Source organism: Xiphophorus maculatus, chromosome 7, assembly GCF_002775205.1.
Source record: "Xiphophorus maculatus strain JP 163 A chromosome 7, X_maculatus-5.0-male, whole genome shotgun sequence".
Classification (NCBI taxonomy): Eukaryota; Metazoa; Chordata; class Actinopteri; order Cyprinodontiformes; family Poeciliidae; genus Xiphophorus; species Xiphophorus maculatus.
Genome location: NC_036449.1, coordinates 15,727,452 through 15,740,824, shown reverse-complemented (window position 1 = coordinate 15,740,824; position 13,373 = coordinate 15,727,452). Strand labels below are relative to the sequence as shown.

Genomic DNA, 13,373 nt, shown 5'->3' with positions numbered 1-13,373 from the left:
TGAAACTAAGTGAGAGTCTGTGTATGCATTATGAAATTTATGTTCCAAAATCTAGCAAACAAGATTGTCAGGCATTAAATGCAAACAAACATGCAATACCTTTCCAGCATAATGTTGTATTCCGAAGCAAAGGTCCATGCATTTAGGAATCCAAAAATATTTGCAACGCAGATTGTCTTCAAATTTATCTGTGAGCAAGACATGAAAAGAGAATAAAACAGGGTGTTAAAAGGCTTTACATGCATAATGAGCTGCAGCTACAGAGCTGTGAAAAAGTATTTTCCTCCCTACAGGTTTAATCTGCCTGCTTTTTTGTCACACTTGTGTTTCAGATCATCAAACAAATTTTATTATCAGACGAAGATAACCCAAATAAATTCAAAAAGCTTTTATAACGAACTAACAGCTATCCAAACTAACCTGACCCTGTGTGAAAAACTAAAGCCTCTGTTAATGGGGCACAGGTCATTTACTGTCTTACCCACAAGGGTCTGATCGGTGGCCTGGGGGAAGCGACTCTCCTCATCCAGTAAGGATAAAAGCCCCATTGGCTTCTGCAGGAACATGTCCAGAATGGGCCTGTTGTCCTCATACTCCACCAGGCTGGCATCCACTCCCTCGCTCTGGTATTCCATCTAATTAGGATCAGAAAATATAGAATAAACCAGTTAATGGTTTTTCTAAATGACCCAATTAGACAATCTGGGGTAAATATGATTTGTGGATGTGTGTATGTGCGGGAGGCAGAAAAGAGCTCATAATCAACTAAACCAAAGAGCTGCAGCTGGCTGTGTGATGAAGTTTACAGCATAATAGAATGAATGCATAATACAGAAGTGCTCCAAACTAACAAATAGAGCCACTTACTTATTCATAATTTATTTCAATGTGCAAATAACCCGCAGTGATATCTTATTATGGCATCTATTTAGCTTCAGATCAAAAAGTTCCTTTAAATATATATTTTACTAATAAAGAAGAACCAATGGATCTAAACCCTCCTCATGTTTAAGTCATCATCTTGGAATAATCAGTTTGAGCACAGCAGCACTGAAGACATGCACACCAAATAAAGATCCCTCTTGTACAGAACATTAGCCCCACAACTCAGCAGAAACTTTTTCACAAGCTTAAGACCTAATTTTCAATGATCACAGCATCATTTAAAGCAGAATATGCAGCTTTTGATGTAAAGGTATTCACACCCTATCCACTTTTTCATATTTTCTAATGTCAAAACCACAAACTTCAGTGCAATTTTGTGGGATTTGTATGAGGCAGACACACCCCCAGCTGTGCAAAATTGTGAAATGGAACAAAATAACAGCATCATGAAAACCAAGTAACCCAGCAGACAGGTCTGAGATGAAGTTGTAAAGACATTTAAAGGAAGAGTACAGTACAACTGCAAAACCTACCAAGATATGTCTGTCTACCTAAAATTATAAGCTGAGCAAAGAGAGAATTAATCTGAGAAGCAGCAAAGAGGCCAAACTGCAGGTGTAGAGGAGCTGCAGAGATCCACGGTTCAGGCAGACTACTAGTTGTTCTGTCAACAGAATAAGTAATGCATTCCACTAATCTAGCCTATAGTGAAAAAAATTGAACAAGTGACCACAGCATCTCCAAAACATGAAAAATTGTGGCAGCAGCATCATGCTGTGCAGATTTCTTTTGTCAGATGAAACAGAGAAGTTGGCCAGAGTCGATGGGAAGTCCTGGAAGAAAACCTGTAAGAGGACGTTCATCTTCCAGGGCAACAAACCTTAAACATCCCGATAAAGATACAATATAATGGTTGAGAGACACGTGGCAGGACTTTAAAATTGATCCTCGCAGTAACACACCTTCCAACTTGAGCAAGTTTGTTTATTTAGACAAGAAGGTGGAAGAAATGTAGTCATCTGATGTGCAAAGCTGGTAGAAACTTACCCCAACTGTAACAGTCAAGGTTCAGGTTGTTTGTTATATTTGCCTAATTTTAAAACTAAGCACTACTTAGTGTTGGTTTTTCTCATAAACACAGGTTGTATCAAAATATCCAAAAGTCAGGGGGGGTACAGATATTTTTACAAACACAGTAGCATTTTAATCATGCTGCTAGATAAATCCTAATGACTGAGCAAAGCAGAGGACAAGAGACTGGAAGCAGTGAATTATATCCTGTGGTTTGTGCTTTAGTTCGGCATTTGTCAATTATCAAAACAACAACTTCCGCTTTACCTTGGAGAAACAGCTGTTAATGTTAACTTACAGGTGTTATATTAAAAGGCTTCTTGATTAACGTCTATTCATTCCCATCAAGAAAAATTAAACCTTCAAAGTAAACAGCTTCATCAAGTCAATTAAGAGTAATTTTGTAGAGCACAAATGTATGCTAGCAAATAAGCAAGATGTCATGTTGAGAACAAACAAATAAATAAATACAAGTAGTTATTTTCAAAACAGCATTTTGTGTAAATGGCTCGTCATTCACAACACATTAGAAGAGAATCTCAAGCTAAAATGTGTTTGAAAAGTGTATTAACAAGACCGTTTTCTGCAGAAAAACTCACCTGTTCAAGGGCAAATATGTGCTGGTTGAAATAAAACTGGATCTGCTCATTTGCAATGTTGATGCACAATTGTTCAAACGAGTTCATCTTGAAGTTTTCAAATCCAAAGATGTCCAGGATTCCCACATTCATGCAGCTCTCTGCGGCACTTCAAAGGAGAAAAGGGGGACAAACAAACTTATTCTTCTGTGTTGGAGGAAGCAGCAAATCCCCCAGCAACCGTAATAATTGATAAAACTTTAATGATAATCCAAGTTCAACCCATATACAGAGTCGGATCTGCAGGAAATCACAAACATCGGGTATTATAAAAGCTCTGACTGGTTTTGTTTCAGTCTCACACCTCAGAGTATTTTCAGTGTCTGCACAAACAAAACAATTTTACAGCACAGTCGAAGAAATAACATGTTTTTATATGATCTTTTACATTATATTCATGCTCCTGCTTCTTAATCAGCCATTCCCCACAGGAAGTAAAGGTCACCTTAAAAGCCTGCTCTGCCCAGCTATTAAAGGCAATAAGGAATCAGAAAAGATGAGCTGAATTTAGACAGGAACTCTGGCTTCTCCTCATTTCTGTGAGACGACTCTTTGACACTCAATGCTCATATTTATAAAGGAATTCTTTTGGATCAATGAAGAGCCTCTTTGGAGTCTCTCTGAAGTCTTTTTAATCATCTGAACATTATTTTCTCCGCACACAACTCTGTATCAAAAATTTATTAAAACTTCTTTTTTCTCTCTCTCTCTTCTTTTGCTTGTCTTGTGAGTACCCATTGATATTCTCCTCTGCATCTTTGCATCCTCCTCTGCAGACGTCCACAGAGGTCAGCAGGGCTTTTCAGAGGTTCTGCGCCGGCGTCCGAGACAATCAGCAAAGGCAGCGTTGACATCTTCACAGATCTACATGCACTCTCACCAGATCTTCATGTCGGGCTGCAGCAACGAGTTGATGCGGTTGACAATCCAGCTGAAGAGGCGTCCGTACAAGGCCTTGGACATGGCGTCTCGGACATCGGCGGCTTTGTCCACGGTGTTTGTGCGGATGATGGTCTCGCCTCTCGTGACCACGCACTGAGAGGTCAGCGCTTCCTGGAGCTCCTCGGAGCCGATGCTGAGCAGAGACGCAGCTGAAAACAAAGGTAATTTGAACAATCATTTTCACAATATAATATTTGTCTTTTGAATAAAACACATAATGCCATTCAGAAAGGCTAGGTTTTGCTTCAGGAGGATCATCATAAAGAGAAAGTCTTTTAAATTTCACCTCCATATACATTCTGCTTTGGTAAAAAATGTTTCAGACTTGATCAATACTGGGGAAAAGGCACTGGCAAATATAAAAGAGGTTACAATTAACCCATGCATCTGTCAATATATAATGAAATTTGTATATTCACACAAGCATGTAAATAATTTTCAACACAGGCTGAGGGGCTCCGTCTGTGGGAAGTGTGTGCAATAGAAGATTGCACAGTAATTGGTTCTGTATGTTTGGAGGTAATGTATCCAAATGTGGGAAGCCATTTGTGCACTGCCTATCTGCCTATAAAGCCACTATTATAATATTTTTTTATAAAGCTCTTCTATCGGCTTTGATTTCTCCAGGAAGGTTGAGAAGATCTGCAATGGGCTTGTTTGTAAAAAGTCCTTTTTTATTCAGATAAGTCTGTGTCAAATGAGTTTTTACTAAAACATTGTTACACACGCACTTTTTACAAAGGCCAGGTGCCGGGAATCGAACTGCGGACAATGCAGCCTTTACTTATGGTGCGCCAGCTCTACCACTGAGCTGTGTGGCGTCTCTCAGATAAATCATTTTTATAGGTGACGGAAATCCAGCTATAGACTTCAACCCTCGGTTTACATTGTTTTCTTTTCTTTTATTTTGTTTTGCTTAGACCCATCTAAACGGGTCTAAAGCTTTGTGGTCATGCCTGCCTCTTTCAGTCCTCCACAGTATACTGTATAGTAAGCATAACAATATAAAATAATGTAACATATCACATTATATAATCATAATCTTATCTAATAATCTGATCTAATATAATATAAAATAAAGTAAAAGCACTAATAAATACACTAGTAATTTTGTAAGGTTGTTGCTAAACTGTTATATTTTGTTTTCTGTTTTAATTTTTCTTTTCTTTTGTCAGAGGGATGTTTTTTGTACTTTTGTCCTGAAGGAGAAACATGTTTTGTTAATTATTTTGTTTATATAGAAAGAGAAGAGATACAAAAGACTAAACAGCTCTTCTGTCTTCTACAGAATATGGAAAATCAATATAGTGAGAGATAATTTTTGTTCTGTCATCTCTTTATTAGGTCGGATAGCTGTTTGTTTTATTTCCTGCAAGCAGAACGTTTAGATCAAGAAACGCTTTTTTTTCTGTTATTCTTAAATTACTTTGTATTAAAGCCCAAAAGCAGGTGCCATAAAACCGCTTAAACACATTTTCTTTGCTAATAAAACGTTATCCATTTTATATTAATCAGTTAAGACTTATCAGTTTTGTAAATTTCATGTAGAAGGAGCAGAGAAACAAATAATCACAATAGTAGCATCCATAATTTTGATGGAGTCTATATGTTTGTGAAATGTTTCAACTTTCAACTGTGTTGTTCTGTTTTCTACAATATAGTTGACTTTTTTTTGCTTTTTGTGGCACGCATTGCTCCAATCGGTCATCACACAGCTTAGAAAGGAAATGTCTGACTAAACAATCATTTATCTAAACAAGTTTCAAATAGTTTTGTTGAAAACAGGCGACCACTGTTACAGACAGAGAGCTGAGCGGCTGCGTCTCACCGTTCTCTAAGGCCTCTGAGTTAGGCACGTCACTCTTATCTGTGTGGTGATGAGACGTGATGGCAGTAAACTCAATGTTGCCCGTGTTCAGAATGCCTGACAGAATCCTGTAGACAGAGTTCACCTCCTGTGAAAAGAAAAGCACAAAAGAAAGCCCAGTTATTGAGGCACTTAAAGAAAATACACGTTTAAGTACTTAAGTTGTGCAAAGTACTTCTTCTGTGAAGCCGATATTTCTGAAACACTCCTGAATTGCGTCAAACTGCTCCTTGTACTGTTTCCTCGAGACAATGTCCTGCATCACTTTGCTCTGCTGACTGTCAATGTACCTGCAGAGAAAGAGATTATGAGAGGAGATGTCAAGTTTCAATACAAGAAAAGTCACGCATGTCAGCGGTTTATGATGTTATCAAAAAGAGAAACAATAAATGCAAAAATAAAAACAAATCTAAAAACAGGTGTCAAGACTTTACAGGTTTCTTCTCTTTTTGGTTTTTTTTTCTCTCAAAATTGTAATGTAATGCAAAAAATTACATCAGACACAGATAACATGAATAAATACAAGAAATTAATAGTCACAACTCTTGTTGCAATATCTATGTATGGAGTTTTGCAAGTCAGTATTTCACCGAATATTTTATCTTCAGTGGCAAACATGTAAATTTTACATGTTAGTATTTTATTTGGAACATTAGTTAGACTTTCACTACCTGCAATGCTAACACTTCATGTACACTTTTAATAGTGGAAGTGCTAAAGATAATAGAAAAAGAAAGAAAAAAGTCTAAAAAATGTGTATTAGTCATGATTGGTATTATCATTACCATATTTAGCAATAGCAATATGCATTTTCCTAACATTACTGATGAATACAGCCTTTATCAGTATTTAAATGGCACATTTAATAAGGAAAACAGTTAGCAACTCAACTTGGTCCAAGTTGAGTAAAAGGCCCATTCTTAAGTTATAAACCTAAGTTTACCATCATATTTTTGTCATATATTAAAATGTGCTTTATGATCTAAAACATTTTAGTGTGACAAATGAAAAAAACTGAAAAATCTCAAAGGGGGTTAGCACCTAATGTTTTACAGCATTTATTTTAAAGCCAGATTTGGAAAAAGGTTCACACACTTGTGATTTTATTTTCAAGAAACATGTCAGGGCCAGGCATAAATTCAGCGTGTCAGCACATAAAACTGCAGCACAAACCGGGGAGGTGTCCTGTCTGGCAGCCTGTAAGTCTTCAGCTTGGACTGGTGGTAAAGCCCGGCGTACATGTAGTAAAATATATGAAAGTTCTTCTCGCCACTGAATAAAGAACAAACATTCGTTAGAAGCATAACACAAATTTGAATATGCAGCAAGTTAAAGGTTTCACTGACGCTGCTTGCTTGATAACCCGCGATTTCTCCAGCAGATATTCAGAGATCTTTGCCCCAATGACGGCTCCGGTTGGCGTGAACTTCATCTCCAGGTATTTACCAAATCTGCTGGAGTTATCATTGATAGCTGTGCAGGCGTTTCCGAAGGCTTCGACCAGAGGGTTGACCTGCAGGATCTTCTCCCGAAGAGTCCGGTTGTTTGCCTAAGAGAAGCATCAAGCGCAGCACGTGCCGCATTCTCAGTTTTGCATGAACAAATAACAGATTGCTTGGTAAACACTGTTCAATGAGAAATACTGATAATGTGAGAAAATACCTTTCCTAAGAAGGTAAGATGTTGAACAATCAAATGAGCACTTTCTGTCTTTCCTGCTCCACTTTCACCACTAATGATGATGCACTAAAAGAACAGTAAAAACATATTTTCAACCAATATACAACTTAGACATTTTTTATGGTTTAACAGATATCAAGACTACAGTCCACACCACCAACGCAGGCCAGCTGCTTTTAAATGTGTTGTAGAAAATGAGCAGAGTTTAAACTTTACAAGAGGATACAAAAAAAGGGAAAAAAATACACAACGGGGAAGATAAAAGTCTGGTTGGAGAAAAAACAGCTTTTTAGACATATTTAGCTAAAACTCCAGATGAACTACATAAAATGTAACTACTTATTTGCATTTCATGCAGCAGTCTTGTCAGTCTACAAATCTCAATCCTATGGAAAATCTAAGACGGGAGCTGAAGCTTTGAGCTGTTTCTGTACAAAGGAGAGCAATGGGGGTAACTTTCCTGCATCTTTGATTGATATTCTGTCCCTACAGACTGAAATGACCTCATAACTTAGTGCAGTGGTTCCCAAAGATTTTCTGGGCACCCCTATGGATTACAATAAAATCCTCCCCAAAAAAGAAATAAAAAAAATCAACTGGGCACACATCGTTCAACCAGACATAAACCTATACACACGTTTGGTTTTCAAACTCCACTGAAGTTTATTTCACACTTCAGGTTGCAACAAAACACACAACAAACCATCTTTACAGTGAAACACTTTTGTGTAAATGTCTTTTGTTTTTTTGTTTTTTCATTCATCCACACCTCGCCCCATACTTTGGGAACCACTGGCTTAGTGTATGTTTCTTTGGCGATAGCACAGCATACTAAATAGGGACCTGTACAGTCTGAATTGATCATTTCAGTCCAACAGAATGAACTTAAAAATTTATATCAATATGTGATATTCCTCCAGAGGACCTGGTCTTTGCAGAAAGTCACCATTCCTTGGTACGCTGCATCTGCTGTGGCAAAGATGTGTGGAGGGTTGCTACCTCTCTTTACGCCATGATACAGCTTAGAAAACTAAGGAAGAAAAAAGAAAGAGTTTATAAGAAGGTGCAGATCATATACATACAATTTTCAGAAAGTCTGCACACATACATATATGTACAAAAACCAATTTTGTGGTTTTTAACGAAGTCTGGGCCAGACATGACAGATCAACTTCCCTGACAGTAGGGCAGATTGTAGAAAATAATTTCAAATTACTTGTCAAATTGCGTTTCCATCGTCTCCATAGCACAATATTTCTGAGATCATTAAAGTGTTGATCCTGATTTATTTATCTTCATCTATTTTTTATTTTTTTTGTGAGAGCAGCTCACTTCAAGTTTGTTATGTGCAATAAGAGTTTCAGGCTCAAAACAAAACCAAACAAAAATGTCTGTTCTGAATGAATGGTATTTAAAAGCTGTGTAAATGTGATGCTTTTTAGTCAAAATATTGAACTTTTTCTGTATACTAATGACAAAAACATTAAAATATGTGAACATGGGCAGTTGTTTGGGAATTCAGAGATTATAAAATAAACTTAATCAGTGCAAAGACAATAAGAGAGGATAAAACAGATTTTAGGTTGTAAATGTTTGGTCAGATTATAATGAAAATGCTAAATGGTGAATCACATCTTTATACATTTAAACTTTATGTGAGAAAAATATAATACATTAACAATAACTAGTCCATGTTGAAGCTGTGAAACTTCAAATGTCTAAGTGGGGAACTGTGAACATGTATTAATAATTCAAACCTTTCTGAACTAAAGTAAGAATATCACTATGATCGACACACGATAAGTTATAAATGTCTGATCAGAGAGAGACGCCTCCTTTTCCAATCTTGAAAAGTCAGGAACAAAACATCCAAAACTCTAAATTCACAAAGTGGTGAAAATGTGAAATGATCAGCTCATAGCATTGTTTTGCTTTTTTACCTGTTTAATTCAAACATTTAGCTCTGGGAACGTGAAAATGTTTTTCCACCAACCTGAGGAGAATAGATGCTGAGATTCTGAAAAGGATTGAGAGCGATGAGGATGTCGCCAACATAAGTGTAGACCTGAAGCTCATCGTACCGCTTCTGGAGATGACTGATGATTATCTCCTTTAAAAAGAGAAAGAATAGTCAAGCAGTGTTAGAAATACAAATGATCAGAATTGATTAATCCCAGTTTAATGCAACTTTACCTCATCTAGAAATTCCAGGTTTACCAGATCGTCATCAGGGCAACTTTCAATTGTCAGGGTTTTACGAGTATTAATCCGCTTGTGCCTGTTTGAAATAAAGAACATAATATATGTGACAAGCTGCAACAGGACACCAAAAGTAGTTTGATGGCTGAATTTGAGCCCCAGTCACATTGAAGGGCTGAGTAAAGCTCTATAAAGTTCCCCCAAGGGACTCATCTCCCAGTAAAACCAGCTGTGATTGCTCTTCATCTGTGTTTTGACCTATTACTCTCCAACAAGTCCCATGAGGCCGGAGGTCAACACGCAGCCAGCTGGCTCCATGAAAACCTCCAGGGACACCAGTGAATGTGAGAAAGAGTGAAACAGAGGTGTGGCTCAGATTCCCCTCAGAGTGCAGGAATACACAGGAACTGCAATCTAATAGCAATCAACCTTTTCCATTAAATTTATAAGATAGAGGTGTTTTATGATGTCAACAGATTCCCGGAGAGAAACAAGGAAACCAACAATGAATCCATCACAGTGATGAATCTGCGCAGCTGCAGCCTCACATGATTTATTTTCACACAGTAGATCATTTGTTGCTGGATAACAAGCCAATAAGCCAAAGTGTTGTGGGGAAGAAGCTGTCTGATGATTTCGTGTTCATAACTTTCTGTTTCTGCCCCCATCAGACGCACAGAGCTGCTGACAAAGTTACACTGTTCTTAAAAACAAGTCATAACCTAAATAAGGACTTCTTTCATTCATTTTTAAAGTTCTATTTGCAAGTCTTTGCGACTCTGTTGTCTTTTATGGTTTCAGGGTAAAAAAAAAAAACATGAAATTGTTCAAAAAAATCACTGTCAATATAAATTATAAAATTAAGGAAATAGAAATGCATACCAAAAGAATTTAATTTGATTAATTTAATTAAGAAACAAAAGCCACCTGCAGTGAGCCATAATAACAAGACAGAAAAAAAAAATGAATTAATTTGAAAAAAGATAAAAGAAACTGTGACAAAGGAAAGAAACGACTGACCTTTGTTACAAGATGTTCTAATCAAAGTAACATGAAAAATGGGACACGTATGGCACAGGTTATTTCAAACGTAGACATTGAAAGTTGTAATTCACTAAATAATTGAAATCCAAATAGCTAGAAAAAGCAAATCAAATCCTATTCAGTCTGTAATCACTTACTGTTTTATTAAAATATTTTCAGCTTGTTCATCAAACAGAAACAAACAGAAGTCAGTATATGCTTTTGTCCTTACTACATGCAGAATCATTTGGCATAACAGTAATGAATATTTACAGTCTTCAGAATCGTCTGATTGATCAGCAGTCTGCTTATCCTCAACAGGACAGACAAAATGACAACAGGCTGCAGGACTTTGTTCCTGAAGAACAAGCATCTTTTAAAAGCATCTAGATTTTGTTCAGATTTTCAGATAAGGTATATGAAAGCTAATTAAAACATCTCTGCTCATCGAATCACAACAGTCTGCTGCGTGCCGTGTTCGATTTGTTTGTGACATCTTTGTTAACCACCACTTGCGAAAATAATGGAAACAATCTTAATGCTGGGAGCACCAGGATTGATGTTCTGAAGTTAAATATAGAGCACACAAACCAACCTTTAGATTCTGATTTATTTTTTAAAAAAAACTCTCCAAAACCCAGTGCAGCTGGTTAGTTAGATTTAACGACTGCAAAAATAAATTCCGTTTTCCTACCAGAACAAGTGCTGGTGACTTTGCAGACTGATTTTCTTTTTTCTGTTTTGGAAGTCATTAGCAGCTGTATTTGACGCATTTTAGATAAAACAAGACATCATGAGGGTTAACCATCTTTTTTCCTTTTAGTTTAACTAGTTCGGATGTCATTGCAAGATTTTTTGAATGTTAATTTTATCAAAATCCTGAATGTAAAGAACTGTACTTGATAGAACCATAAATTTGAACTTTGGTCTGAATTAAAACAGTTCTGCAAAGACGAGTGTTTTTGCAAACTCTTGCAAATGACATCTGTTGCTGTCAACGGGTTGTAAGGAATATTTTTTCACACACAGGGTCAGATTGGTTTGAATAGCTTTTGTTTCTTCCCAAGTTATAATTTTATAACTACTTTTCCGTATTTACTCAGATTTCTTTGTCTGATATTACATCACTTTAATAATCTTAAACAAGTACGTTTAAAAACTTAGCCAACAAAAAAGCCAGGAAAAAAACTGAAACTTTTTCACAGCACAGCAGTAGATTGTGAATTATGAAATTAGATTCTGAAGGAACACATAAAAATCACAACATATTCTATGATATCCAATTCACCAGCTGTATCTATATTCTATTACAATAAATAATCAATCATAAGAGTGAAGATATTCTAGCTCCAGGTTAGTAAATGTTTCCTCCTCTGCCTTCGTCTTAATTTTTCAGTCTCAATGCAGCAGAAAAAGCAGCAGAGGGGAAATACTCTTGGCATGTGCTCCCTAAGAAGTGACTCCTTGTCCTCGTGTCCCGTTGGAGGAGGACTTGAGACCTCCAGTGTCTGACTCTCTCCCGCTTTGAAGTAAACCACACTATTCCACCTACGGCAGCTACTTTTAAGTTCCCTACGTCTTTCTTATTCTTATCTGCTTCATTGTTCGACGATCAGTGGCATGGGAGACTAAACCGGGCGAGCCCAGTTCTCGCCCTACAAGCTCCTAATCCCATTATCCACTTTCACTGTGGACAGGAATTCGGGATCAGGCTCAGGCACCAACTCTGCATGCTCTCGGGAGTAAACAGAGCTGGCAAGGCATCAGGACTCTCAGTCAAGGGCAGCTTCAGCAAACTCTTTTATAATGAAGATTAAGCACTGCCAGAGTTGGTATTCCTCCAGTAAAATGGTCACAGTTTGCGCTGTCATTTACTGCCCTGTGAGTCTCTGAGTGAAGCTTTAACCTCATGAAATCTCTTCTATTCATATGTGGATCCTGCAGGCCAGCAAACCAATAACTAGCTCACTAGCTATTGTTGCAAAATCCTATATGGTTTAAAGCTAATATTTATTCCTCCAATCAGGGGCTTAATTGAGCGGGCAAGACAAATAGTTGAACATAGATTTAACTGAATTGGTTTTATTAATTTCAAATAAGTCATCACAATCACTCTTTCTGAATTAGTCACACTCTCTAAGCTTATCTTTAATCACAAACTGTAATATCCATTGCTGTGTCTCGTCTCCATGCGCCTGAACATAACAAGATGAGAGGTTGCCCCCTACTGGTCGAACTTGATAACAGCACTCAATTGATCCCCCTAAAGCTGAAACAGAGAACTCAACACCCAACAGAGGCAGTGTAGATTTTTCACCATTTCTTCTGCACAGACACTTCAGGAAATAGTTTTGTTTTTTAAAGACTTACCTGGTTCTGGTTTTACACCCAGCTTCTTGCTGCTCTCTGATAAGATCTGCTAACTGCTGGCTGAGAGCCACATCCTTGCCATGGACCTGCTTGATGAAGGGATGCTCCAGCAGGTGGGTCACAGATGGACGGGCCTCAAAGTCCTTTATCAAACACCTTAGAAACAGACAAAAACACAGTTATTAGGAAACTAAGGGATTATTTAGGTGTTTATAAATCTTTAGCAGAATCACCTGAGCATTGTTGAAACTGAAAGAAGTCTGAAACAAGTCTGAGTTTCCCCAAGATCAGCAGACAGATTGGACAAACTGGTTACCACTGAGACACAGAGCTTTTTAATATCTGCCTTTGCCCACATCTTTGTCAGATTGTTGCAGACACAAGTTCTCCCCTTAAAGTCGCTGAAAACCACATTATGTTTTTTTATTTTTGACTGAGTGACACAAAGGAAAATCAGACTTGGTTCAGTTGCGTCCAAAAAAGCATAAATTTGATCATATTTCAAAGTCACAAAACCAGACAATCTTAAAAGTATGGAAGAAATAGATAACATAAAAAATTACCTGTTTTTTGTTATAGAGAAAACAAATAAATTGGGATGTTTTACCTCTAATATGTCTTCTGACACTACAAAACATATGCCGATATGCAGGGATTGCTTTAAGATCAACTCAACAACAGCTCTCTCTGAATGGTTC

The 13,373-nt window shown here is 37.3% G+C and overlaps 1 protein-coding gene across 1 annotated transcript in view; it reads right to left on the bottom strand.

Moving 5' to 3' along the window:
- The window catches only part of myo3b (myosin IIIB), an 80,192-nt gene that overhangs the window by 46,926 nt on the left and 19,893 nt on the right, over nt 1-13,373 (bottom strand). Inside the window, exons 10-22 of the mRNA XM_023336987.1 lie at nt 12,676-12,831; nt 9,277-9,361; nt 9,077-9,193; nt 8,009-8,113; nt 7,066-7,149; nt 6,750-6,952; nt 6,577-6,675; nt 5,579-5,693; nt 5,365-5,491; nt 3,475-3,685; nt 2,556-2,703; nt 482-635; nt 100-188 (exon numbers count right to left, since the gene is read on the bottom strand). Of these exons, the coding sequence (XP_023192755.1) occupies nt 100-188; nt 482-635; nt 2,556-2,703; nt 3,475-3,685; nt 5,365-5,491; nt 5,579-5,693; nt 6,577-6,675; nt 6,750-6,952; nt 7,066-7,149; nt 8,009-8,113; nt 9,077-9,193; nt 9,277-9,361; nt 12,676-12,831 (1,693 nt within the window). The remainder of the gene's footprint in view (nt 1-99; nt 189-481; nt 636-2,555; nt 2,704-3,474; nt 3,686-5,364; nt 5,492-5,578; nt 5,694-6,576; nt 6,676-6,749; nt 6,953-7,065; nt 7,150-8,008; nt 8,114-9,076; nt 9,194-9,276; nt 9,362-12,675; nt 12,832-13,373) is intronic.